Source organism: Hemicordylus capensis, chromosome 1 (assembly GCF_027244095.1).
Source record: "Hemicordylus capensis ecotype Gifberg chromosome 1, rHemCap1.1.pri, whole genome shotgun sequence".
Classification (NCBI taxonomy): domain Eukaryota; kingdom Metazoa; phylum Chordata; class Lepidosauria; order Squamata; family Cordylidae; genus Hemicordylus; species Hemicordylus capensis.
The window spans coordinates 234,321,217-234,333,967 of record NC_069657.1 but is presented as its reverse complement, the minus strand read 5'-3'; the positions used below and the strand labels follow the sequence as shown (position 1 = coordinate 234,333,967).

The 12,751-nt window shown below is 46.1% G+C and overlaps 1 protein-coding gene across 1 annotated transcript in view; it reads left to right on the top strand.

Annotated features, from left to right (window-relative positions):
- The window catches only part of VWC2L (von Willebrand factor C domain containing 2 like), a 197,617-nt gene extending 185,371 nt beyond the window's left edge, over window positions 1-12,246 (top strand). The window contains exon 4 of the mRNA XM_053283366.1: window positions 12,041-12,246. Coding sequence (XP_053139341.1) covers window positions 12,041-12,057 — 17 coding nt within the window. The 3' untranslated portion in view covers window positions 12,058-12,246. The remainder of the gene's footprint in view (window positions 1-12,040) is intronic.
- The last annotated feature ends 505 nt before the right edge of the window (window positions 12,247-12,751 follow it).

Here is a 12,751-nt window from a genome sequence, read left to right as displayed (position 1 = left end):
TATGCACTCTATAATATGCTGGAGGGTACCAGCATATTTACCACGGTCTTAAGGTCATTTCCCTCCAGAAATGAGCATAGCTGATGAAGCTGATAAAAAGCACTCCTGGCCATTGCCTCAACCTGATAAACCAGAGAGAGTTTTGGATCCAGGAGCACTCTCAAGCTACGTACTTGTTTTTTTTCTGGGTGAGTGTAAACCCACCCAGAACAGGCAGATCTAAACCATCTCTTGAGTTCTGCCCCCGCCCACCTGCAGTCAATATCTCTGTCTTATTTTGATTCAAATACAGCCCATTACTGCCTCCAGGGAGGCATTTAGGTAAGTTATGCCATTACCTAATGAAACTGAAATGGAGAAATAGATTTGGATGTCACTGAAATATTGATAACACCCTGCAGCACATCTCCCAGCTGTTTCGTGTAGAGTTAAAGAGCACTGGAGATGGTGTGGAGCCTTGTGGAACTCCATCGAACACTTCTCCTAAGCATTTTCATAAGTGGCCAGAGACAACCAAGTTCTTCTGCTGGGAGCACAAACGGCTCTCCCAGACACAGGAGCCTGGAGATCCCACAATGCACCACGCAAGGTGCATTGTGGGGATTCCCCCCATGACAGGCGGCTGCTAGCACATGATTCAGGTAGATGGCGTTAAGAGAGGACTCGCTCCCTTAACCTCGTTTATGAGGAGGGATTCCTAGGTGGGTTTGCTGCCAGGGTGCCACTGGGGAGTTCTTACAGGCAGCCAAGGGCCCAGTCTTGGCCTATTCTTGGCTACTTGTGAGAACAGCCACTCTGTCAGCTGGATCACCTCTATCTACATGCCTGCTGAAATTCTCAAAGAACTCCAAAAGTGTGGTAAGGCTTACCTCTGCATAAGCCAGGCTGATTCTCCTTCAGCAAGCCCTGTTCGTCTATATATTTAACAACTGTATCTTTAATTATGCTTTCCGTCTATTTACAGGATGAGATGTTAAGCTAACCAGCCTGTAATTTCCTGGATCCCCCCTGGATCTTTTTGAAAACTGGGTTTACATTGGCTACGTTCAGGTCCTCTGGCACAGAGCCTAGGGACTAGAGAGGAGAGCTGGTCTTGTGGTAGCAAGCATGACTTGTCCCCTTAGCTAAGCAGGGTCCATCTGAATGGGAGACTACATGTGAGCACTGCAAGATATTCCCCTTAGGGGATGGAGCCACTCTGGGAAGAGCATCTACTGTAGGTTCCAAGTTCCCTTCTGGCATCTCCAAGATAGGGCTGAGAGAGATTCCTGCCTGCAACTTTGGAGAAGCTGCTGCCAGTCTGTGAAAACATTATTGAACTAGATAGACCAATGGTCTGACTCGGTGTATGGCAACTTCCTATGTAAGTTATATCTTTTTGCTAGAAGAGCAGCAGTTTAACATTTGAATTCTTAAGAACTCTCAAGTGGATGCCATCCAGCCCCAGTGATATGTTACATTTTAATTTTACAAGACAGTTTAGAACATCATCCCTTTTCACCTTTGTTTGATTCAGTTTTCAGCCTTGCTCCCTGAGAAGCTTAGTTCAGGTGCTCAGGTATGTTCTATATTCTCTATAGAGAAGAGAGATGCAAAGAACTAATTCAGTTTCTCTGCAATCTCTATATCCTCCTTAAGCCATTCTTTTCACTCTCATATCATCTGAAGGTCCAACTGCCTTCCTGGCAGGTTTTCTGCTTCTGGTATATTTTAAAAAGTTGTATTATTTATTTATTTTATTTTATTTATTTTTACATTTATATCCCGCTCTTCCTCCAAGGAGCCCAGAGCAGTGTGCTACATACTTGAGTTTCTCTTTCACAACAACCCTGTGAAGTAGGCTAGGCTGAGAGAGAAGTGACTGGCCCAGAGTCACCCAGCTAGTATCATGGCTGAATGGGGATTTGAACTCCCCGGTCCTCGTCCAGCACTCTAACCACTACACCACACTGGCTCACAGGTATTATTCCCTGTGATTAGCCAAAAGGTCCTCAGACTCTTTTTGCATCCCTTAAAGTCTCCTTGCATTTCTTTTTGCAAATGTTTGTGTTCCTTTCTGTTCTCCTCATTTGGGAAGAACTTTCATTTTCTGAAGGACATCTTATTCCCTTTCATAGCTTCCCTGACTCTACTTGGCATCCTCTAGGCTCTTGAACTAAGTATGCTGAATTTGATTGCACTATGGTCACTGTTCCCTATTGGTTCCACGACACTGACCTCTTGCACGAGGTCTTGGGTGCCAATCAAATCCAGGGTTGCCTGCTCTATGGTGGGTTCCATGACCAGCTGTTCATGGAACCCACATGAACAGAAGGCACAGTCATCTGGAAATTTGACCTCTTTGTCATTACCTGAATATGAATTTACCCAGTCTATGTGAAGGTAATTAAAGGTAAAGTGTACTGTCGAGCTGGTGTCAACTCCTGGCGACCACAGAGCCCTGGTAGAATAGAGGAGGGATTTACCACTGCCTCCTCCCACACAGTGTGAGATAGTGCCTTTCAGCACTTTCCTATATTGGTGCTGCCCAATAAAGGTGTTCCCCATAGCCTGGAAAACATACCAGCAGGGATTCAAACCAGCAACCTCTGGCTTGGTAGTCAAGCCATTGGATAATTAGTTACCCATTTATCACAACTCTGTCTCTCTTTGATGCCTCCCTCATTTCCTTCTCCAACTCCAGATCACCATCAATATTTTGATCAGGAGGATGATAGCAAGGCTCAACACACAATCCTTGCCAAGAGCCAAAACCGGATCTGCGAGGAGAGCAGGTTTGACCCACTTTCCCCTCAGACGATCAGGCAGCACTCCCTGGGTGGCCAGACTGGCTGACCAGACAATTCCTGGCTCCATCATGGAGCCAGTTGGGGCAGTGGGGTTTGGGGGCCTCCTGGCCCCTGGCAGTTCCATAAGGTACCACGCGAGTGTGGGGTGTCTTGTGGAGAGTTCCCTGACACTGGGAGGTGTGTTGTCCCCATTGGGAGGCTACTCATGAATCGCTGCGGTGCAGAACCGCACCACGGTGACGTGTGATCTTTTAACCTGGTTTTCGGGTGCTCTTGCGCCCGAAACCCAGGTTAAGTGGTAGGCTTCATAAGCAGGTGTGCCACCAGCCGGCCGCCGGGAGCCATGCAGCTCTCATTGCTGCAGGAACGGGGCTGAGCTCCCTTAGCCTGGTTCCTGCTGCTTGTGAGAATAGCCTCCGCATGTCCCTAACACCACATGTATTTTCAGTCCTCATATTATCACCTACAATGTTTCTGCAGAGGAGTCTGGGCTCCCTAGTTTTTCTTACTTGTTAGAAAAGACATACTGAGTGTGTGTGTGTGCGCGCGCGCATGCACATAAGCATTCCAGGTTTACCACCCTGGGAGGAGTTAGGCTCCCTGTGCCACCCCCAAAGGGTTGCACTGCATATTTATCTGTGATGTGCTGTTGCTGCACCCAAAAGTGTGAGGGAAAGAGGATCAATCACTTTATGCATCCTTATTCAGGCTGAGCATCCATCTTGCCTTGTAGCAGGGCTAGTCCTGAAATTACCATATTAAACAAATGATGTAGAATCTCCCCTACCATTGCTTTTCATTGCACAAGTCCCACAAAGACCTTCCATGAAAATGGCTACTGATGGGTGAACTGGCTCCCTTGTCATTCAGAATTAGGCATAATTGATGAGGCTAGCTAAAGGGGATCACAGACCTTTATTCCAAACATTTGAACGTTTAGTCCAAACATTTGAACCATGCTAGAGTTTTGTTTCGTGCATATGCATTTTCAAAGTGCATCTTGGGAACGTGATGTGGCCTAAGCAGCCATGCAACGTTCATTTTCCTCCTCTGTGCACGGTGATGCCTTGGCCTCTCACAGAGTGCTTTTAATGTGTGTTTTGTTTACAAGTAACTAATTGATTAAAATAAGGAACATCTGGGCATGTGTCAATGGAAAAAATACCACCCAGATTTGGCTACTTAGTCATGCCAACGATGCAGACCTCACAGATACAGAGAAGAGACATGCCATGATCTTAGACATATTAAGAATTTCAGTGCATTGGAGTTGCTTATTTTGTTCATATAAGAATTACAAACAGGCTAGGTTTGTAGTATAGACCATTAATTACAAGTTTCCACAGCATCACTAAAAATGGCACCATTTGCCCCTTTGTACCATCAGAAGATCTCACAGCCTTTCACAGATTCTTCTAATGTGTTATGCCTGACACTAAGTCTGCAACATGGTGAGAAGGATTATTAACACAATTTTCCTGATGAGGAAACTGTTGTTGAGATGTTAGAAGATTGATTAAGATCACTTTTAAAATCTGTGGCAGATTAATGTTGTGAAGGAGAAAGAAACCCAAATCTTCACTGTCTAGCATCTCTTCTCTATCTACAGTATTAGATTTTCCCATCCTGGACCACATTTATAACCTTAATGCAAACTAATCAGTGTAATAATTTGCTTCCATTTCACAGCATGAATCTGATACCTCTAGAGAGAGAGAGAGAGAGATGTGTCATTAATCATTTAAACTAACTAATGGTTTACTCTAATCACTGAATAATTACTACCACTACTGTTTGTACAGTACTTTAAATATGTACAACTCTAAATACGATAAAAACATTATCATTAGTCTTGGTTGATTTGGGGGCACCTTTAAAAGCATTAAACAAAAAAGCTACCCACGTTATGTTACAATTCAAACATTGGAAAAACCAAGACATGCTGCATAAAATGACCATGCTGGCAACTTAACTCTCCTGTGTATGGTGTGTTTCGGTTTCGTTGGCTGAAATACATATTTTGCTTTGTGCTTCCATTTTTGAAGAGTTCTGATTCGGGGTGGTCATGCCAGGTCATGCAGAGGCCCATTGCGCAGGTGCGGCAGCCTCCATTTTGGAGGCTGCTGCACCAGTGGGGGCGGCCTGAATGGTCCGAAGAGTGGCCGAACAGGCTGATTTTGGATTGAAGGGAGGCCAGCGGGAGAAGGGGGAAGCTCCACCGAAACCCACCCCCACCCCCTCAGAGGGGGTAAGTTAAAAAAATATTTAAGAACCATGTTTGTTAACCCCCCTGGACCAGACCAAACTGGGAAGGGGCCAAGCTGGCCTGGTCCGGTTCGGGTAAAGTTTGGACTCGAACTGAACTGGACCAGCCAGTTCCGTGCACACCCCTAGTTCTGATGTCTGCATTTTGAATTGTCTCTTTGCCCTAGTTCTCATGAGGTGGTCAACATGTATCTGAGTTGTAAAACTTCAGATTGAAGGTGGGAGCTCACAGGATTAAATACTCTCTCATTCAAAAATCCCTTCTACATAGAGAACTAGCTATCAAGGAGAAGAATTCTAGCCTAGCCTTCTCCCTGACACTTTAGCATGTACTTTCTTGTATGGATGAGCACTGACTCATGCAAGTTCCCACCTGCAGTGGTATGGCCCAGATTTACCACTTGAGTGAGAATTAAGCAATAAGCATAGCTGGTTTGGTGGTATGGTGTGTAGGTGCTTCATTGATCACATGGCAAGTCAGGCATAGTGTAGGATTGTTTGGTTCGGCTGGATCTTTATTGCATGAAAGGCTAATGTCCAGAGGTTGGTAGCTTTGCACTAATGAGGTTGTTGAATGAAGTTTCTACTAATGTGGTTTTACTAATGAGCTTGGTGTTTTGTTTTTTGTTTCCTATCTTTGTGTTGGGGGTGGAGTATGTGAGAATTGTGCTGTATCTTGAAAGCTAAAAAATAAAAGGGGGCAAATATTAACTATTTGTGAGAAAGGCCAGATGACCATCCAACCTCCAAAAGTCACCCCACTTCTTTGACTCAAGCCAGATGACCATCTGCACCCATAAAGTAGACATCTACTCTGCAAAAACATATCCCACATCTGTCTTGAATCAAACACCCATCTGCACCCCAGTTATTACCTCACACTTTTGAATGAGGCTAAATCCCCATCCTTGCCCCTAAAGTCACTCTGCACCTTTGGGCCCAATTCTTTGGGCTGGACCAAATGCCCATGCATATGCAAGGTCACCCAACATTTTTGAGCAAAGGGATACACCCAATTGTACCTCAAAGGTCATCCTGCACCTTTAAGCAAGACTAGACTCATTCAAACCCACAAAGACTTCCCTCATTGAGAAGATACAAGACTCCTATCTGAACTCCAGGGTCATCACGCACCTTTTGGGCAACGGTACCCTCCATTGGCCACAGTCAGTTCCCAAATGACTCCCCATAAATTCTCTCTTGAGTTGAGCCCTTTTCAGACATTATACTAAAGACACTGTACTTGTATACAGCAGGGCCGGAAATCCCAACCCAGCCCCATCAGTCATCCCTGGCAGTGTGCTGCTCATGGTTACAGTGGCATTCATCTGAAGAGGCAAACGTGATAGCAGGAGGTTCCATGATTGGGAGGCTGGGGTATAGCGTCCTTAGTATAACGCCTGCATAGGGCTTTGGAGGAACATAAGAACAGCCCTTCTGGGGCCAACCAAACCAAAGGTCCATCTAGACCAGGGTTTCTCAACGTGTGGGTCCCCAGATGTTATTGGACTCCAACTCCCATAATTCCCAGCCTCAGTGGCCTTTGATTGGGAATTATGGGAGTTGAAGTCCAATTACATCTGGAGAACCACACGTTGAGAATCCCTGATCTAGACCATCATCCTGTTTCTCACACTGAGCAACTCAGGAAAGTGCAGACTTGTCCCTCTGTTCTTAGAACAAGACTGGAAGCAGTGGGTTGGAATGACAAGGAAGCAACATTAGGCTAGAGATGAGTCGGAGTGCCCTAATAAGCACTGTTTGACAGTCTAAGGCTATTCACACGATGGGAGAAAATCGGGCTAGCCCGATTTTCTCCCATCATGTGAACCACCAGGCTTGGCTGTGAGCCTGGTGGTTCTTCAGCAGGTAACCCGCTAAAGTACCCCTGCCCTTAAAACGGATTTGTGGAATGAGCACTCCGCAAACCTGTTTTGTTTTTTTTTCCTCGTGTGTTGCCACGGTGCGCCTCCGTGCCATGGCTACTCACGAGGAGACCCCAACCGGGAGGCTCAAAAGCAGCCTCCCGGCTTGGGGTCTCTCCAGCATGCCCTGTGCACTCACACAGGGCATGCTGGAGCTTCCAGGGGCCACACGGCCCCTGATCCCCCCAGCCCCTGCCGGCTCCGTAACAGCTCCAAGAGCTGCCACTCTGCTCATCTGCGGGGAGAGCGGGCTAAGCCCGCTCTCCCCACTAACCCCCTCATGGCTCTTCTCACTAATCGTGAGAAGAGCCTCTCTGTATTGTGCAGTAGTGAGCTCTCCTTCCCTATTATTCATTCATTCATTTATTTAAAATATTTCTATACCGCCCAAAACTTGTGAAGACTTCTAGAGGGAAGTTTTCATATAAAGGGTGACCATCTGTCAGGGCTGCTGTAACAAAATTCCTTTACTGAATGGGGAGTTGGACTAGAAGATCTCTGAAGTTACTTCTGACTCTAACTTTCCATGATGCCATGGTTCTGCCCAGGCATGTGCTCTTTCTACTGCTTTTGAGAAACTGATGTTGTTGCTGTTGTTGTTACATTTATATCCCGCTCTTCCTCCAAGGAGCCCAGAGCGGTGTACTACATACTTGAGTTTCTCTTTCACAACAACCCTGTGAAGTAGGCTAGGCTGAGAGAGAAGTGACTGGCCCAGAGTCACCCAGCTAGTTTCATGGCTGAATGGGGATTTGAACTTGGGTCTCCTCGGTCCTAGTCCAGCACTCCAACCACTACACCACACTGCCTCTGATCCTACAGGCTGCACCTGGAAGAGACCTGGAGGCACAGCTCACCACCACCACCCAGTTCCACTTCCACTTCTTCTCCCTTCCCCACTTTTATTCCGCTTCCTCTCCCTGACTTTTCTCAGATGAATAACTGAGTTCCCGATGATGATCACTCCAATTTCCTCTCCATTATGAACTGCAGGGCTCCCACTCCAGGGCTGGTCTCCCAAGCAACAGAATGTTCATCTCCAATCACAGACATTGACACAGAGGCTGCTCCGTTTCAAATGTAAAAGGTTTTCTCAGCCTATTGGGTATTAGAGAATCTGAAGGAAGGTTTCAAAGGCACTACACAGTCACAAAAGCTTCTAATCTACCCTGGCAAAAAACCTTTGCACTGCAAGCTGGAGATCTGGCCAAACTCTCTATGGGGAATAAAAGAAGAAAACACAGCATGCATCAAGATTAAAACATTCAAACACAGCACAAGCAACAAAAAGTTCCAGCACATGAAAGTTATGCACCATGCAACTCATTCCCTTGCAAAAATTAATGGGGAGAAATAGCCTTAGAATGCAATTCCGGCAACTTAGAATTAAGTCACTACTAGTGTGCCTTTTTAGTAAACTAAAAAGCACAGCTTTCAAAAACAAAACAAAAAACCTCTGTGAAGGAATATCTCAAATTGTATTTTAGTTATTTGCGCTGTCCACTCCTACCTTCAGGGCGTCATTTCTGCATTTGAGTCAGCTGAATCCGGTGGGATTTAGGCAGCCTAATTATGCACTGGATTGTCACCCAAGACTATATTGTAGCAGCCCTAGTCATGGCATAGTAAACCCACACTTATATGTGCAATGGGCTGGTACAGAGAATAATGGAGGGAAAGTACCACTCTGTCACTTACAGTAGTAGAGGGCATTCCAAGACTCTCCATGACTTCTCTCTGGGTTGGAGGAACAGCTGAGAAAACACATTCATAATAAGAGCCATGTAATAAAAATGTATTCATGCAGTCTTCAGTCACCCTTCAAAAAGTGAAAGGTTCCAAAGCAATAGTCAGTATACACGATAACTGATGGCTTCAGTACAAAGCTGCCAGTGACTAGGAGATTAGTTGCCCAAGAAGCAAGGCCCACAGTGGAAGACAGGAATAACAAGGTTTGGAGCCAAGTTTACAATCCTTATGCAGTGTGATGGCTAAGAGATTGAGCTCCAAATCAGGAAGTCACCAGTTCAAATCTCAGCTCTGCCATCGACAGGTGTCACACTCCCCCTGAAAGACAAAGTCCACAGCTTAGGGGTGGTTCTGGACCCAACACTGAGGTACCGGTGGCAGTGGTGTGAAGAAGGCTGGCACACCAGCTGCGAGCCCTACTTAGAGGATTCAGACCTGACATCAATCACTCATTCTTTGGTGACATCCAGATTGGACTACTGCAATGCTCTATAAATGGGGCTGCCCTTGAAGATGGTTCAGAAGCTTCATTTGCCCATATGGTCCAGAATGCTGCTGCTAGGATTCTTGTAGGCACAAGTCACTTCATGAATGTTACACCCATCCTGCAGTGGCTTCACTGCTTACCAGTCTGCTTCCAGGCTAGATTCCAGGTGTTGGTCTTAACCTTTAAATCCCTACCCAGCTTGGGACCAGGGTACTTATCAGACCGCATTTGCCCATATGAACCTGCCAGGACCCTCTGTTCAGCATCTCAAGCCCTGCTCATGGCCCTGCCACTAATGGAGATCTGGCTGGCGAGGACTAGAGACAGGGCCTTTTCAGTTGTGACCCCTCAGCTTTGGAACACTCTCCCGGAAGAGCTTTGCCATGCTGCCTCCCTCAGTGTTTTTAAGGAACAACTGAAGACACATCTCAGAGAGCTTTTTAATATCTTATCCTCTGTTTTTATCTGATAGGTTTCCTAATGTTTAGCTTTTCACTGATAACTTTTAATCGGAATTTTAAAAAACTTATTTTAATTGTGATTTTAGCCTGGTCTTTTAACTTTTTTACCCTTATCTCTTTTATTAAAGTTGTAAGCCACCCCAGGCAGTAGTGCAGTGAAGGGCAAGCTGCAGCCCCCTATCCCCAGAGACTCCCTCACCCGAGCCCCACTCCTGCTCCTCCCCATAGGAGCAGCAGCAGCAGCAGTTGACCAGGCCCTTCCTCGCTGCCACCACGAGCAAGGCCACTTGTTCCCCTCAGGCCTCTGACAGGCCCAGGCCTGTCCCTTTCCTGCCTGCCTCCCTTTGCCAATGGCCTTGGTAGCCCCAAACAGCAGCAGTGGTTGACTGGGCCTTCCTTGCTGCCAATAGGCACCGCCATAGCTGCCCTTTCCCCTCAGGCCACTGACAGGCTCAGGCCCTTCCTTCTTTCTCTCTTCCCCTCCCTTCTTTTTCTCTCTTTCTCTGTCCTCGACTCACTCTTCCCTTCTTTCTTTCTTCCCCCCTCCCTTCCTGAGTTAACAGGTCTTGTTCATCTTGTTTCCTCATCTAATTCACACAACGGCAGCCTCCTTCTCCTGAAGGGGCTCTTTCCTCCCTCACGACCCCTTTCTTTGCAGACCCCTGCCCACTATCCTTTTATATAGATAGATAGATAGATAGATAGATAGATAGATAGATAGATTCCTCTCCTCTACAATCAAGAACTTCTGACCAGTAACAGTTACATTCCAACTGTCCTTAACCATCACAGGCTCTTCCTCCCTATCTGCAAATGGCAGGCGCGTAAAAACGATCGGGCAAGGGGGGACAGTTGTCTGGGGGCCCCACTGCCTGGAGGGGCCCCCCAGAGGCACCTCATGTGACTCCCCATTGCCCCCCGCCCAGCCCCAAGGCCCCTCAGCCACTTGCCCTTTTCGCCGTCTCTCCAGCTTGTTCTCCTGGCCGGCAATCGAGCAGCAGACACCCTGCAAAGACCCCTTGCTGCCCTGCCGAACCCAGCATTTGCCAGGTAGAGTGTGAACTCCTTTTTGTGGTTACCTCCCCCCCCCATATATAGGCATCTGCTTGCCATAGGGCTTTGATATGGGGGGGAGGGACTGAGAAGTCTCTGAATATTTATTTTTAAACAGCTTGGAAAATTTGCTGGCTTAAAAAAAACTATCTAAAAAGTCCTATAAGTGGCTTGTTTCATGGCAGAAAATTACAAAAACTTCTGGAAGAAACAGTATTATATTTATTTTATTCATTCATTCATTCATTTATAAATGCACTTATGTTCAAGTTGTTTTGCAACCCAGAAGGTCTGAGTGAGAACTGTGAAGCATGTCTTGTGCTTTTATTTTATTTTATTTTTCTTGTGTGTGAACTGCTCCCCAATAACTTGCAGGGACTTCAGGGTAAATCTGGCCAACATGTGAATGCAGCACCTCCATTCCAGAGGAGATGTGTCTTAAAGGGCTTTAAAAGCCTCCTGTGAAAAACCTCCTGGAATCGAACTTGACTGAATTTGTTCAGAATTCTGAGAAAACAAACATAGGCTCACCCTGCATGGTTGAAAGTCTCCTTTGCTAATCTGCAGCGAGGGGTCCATTTTAATCATTCATCTTTCTAGTGTGTTCTAGGCATTAAAAGTAAAACAAATGTATAGTACTCAATGTATATCACTATATATTGTGACGTGTGCGTGTGTGTATTCAGTGAAATGTATTTCCAGGCAGCATACTTATTTTGGAATATCAGACTTAAATCCTTGGGGGCCTGGGGTGTGCAGAGGCCCTGGACTTTGAGTGGCGGGGGGGGCCCATTTTAAAATCTTGTCTCTGGGCCCATTCCAACCTTGCTATGCCTTTGGCAAATGGAATCTCCACTGCCCAATCACCATGGTGCTTTTGCTTGCAAACTCTTGTGAGAGCTGCCACGCACGGGATTAGCCACAGGTACGCCTTAGATAATCTAACAACAACAACAACAACACAACAACAACAACAACAACAACAAGGTGCTCTTGTTCATGCAGGTGGTCTCTAGGTGGTCTTAGGCAAACCATTATCTCTCAGCCTTGCCCTGCCATCTGCATTATGGTGGTGATACTGACCTACCTCATGGGGTTGTTATAAGGAGTACCACAAGATAATGTGCATGTGAAATGCTTGGATCATTCTAAGAACACTATATAAATGCTAAGTACTATTAAGTTTTGAGGAAAGCAATAGGCAATACTCCCATACCTCTGCAGCCACAAACCATTATTGTTATTTTTCAAGTCTTCCAACTCTTCAGTTTGATAAATGGCATTCACCACTGTCTTGCATTATTGTTATAGGAAGATGGAGGCCCTGAGAAGATTGCTACGAGGAGCACTGGAAAATGGAAGAACAATTTTGTGAAAAGTTGAGAAATGTCAAGCTCCACTAGAGCACGCTTGAGCTATTCAAGCAGGCACCCTCACACTTTATAATGGCTATGCTGGTGAGCCTCTTTCAAGCACAAAACTGTTTCAGGAGCCCAAAGCACAACAGATGTTCCCTCACACCTGGCAAGCATATACTACATCTCTGGCTGCAAGTCAGAATAGCAGGGAGGGGGGGCGGTGGGGAGGAGAGACCTCACTGAGTATGTACAGGCTGCTCTGGGGGATGTAAAAACAGCTGCTTGGATTCCACCAAAAGTGCTTGCAAGACATGTTCACGACTCTGACAGTCCTCCTAACTCCCCCAGCCTCCCATTGCCTGTCTAGGAGAATGAGAAATTTCTATCACTTGAAGTCTGCTTAAGGTCACTTAAAATCACTTAAAACTGACTGCACTATTTGACTTAATTGAAGCCCATCTACTTGGGACTGAGAGCCAGGATGAAGAGAAGGCAGTTGCATAATGCCAAGTAGAAGCTGAACTCTCAAGCACATTGTAGCTCTTAGAGTCTTTAAAGGTGAAGTGTGCCGTCAAGTTGATGTTGACTCCTGGCAATCACAGAGCCCTGTGGGTTTTTTTGGTAGAATACAGGAGAGGTTTACCATTGCCATCTCCTGCACAGT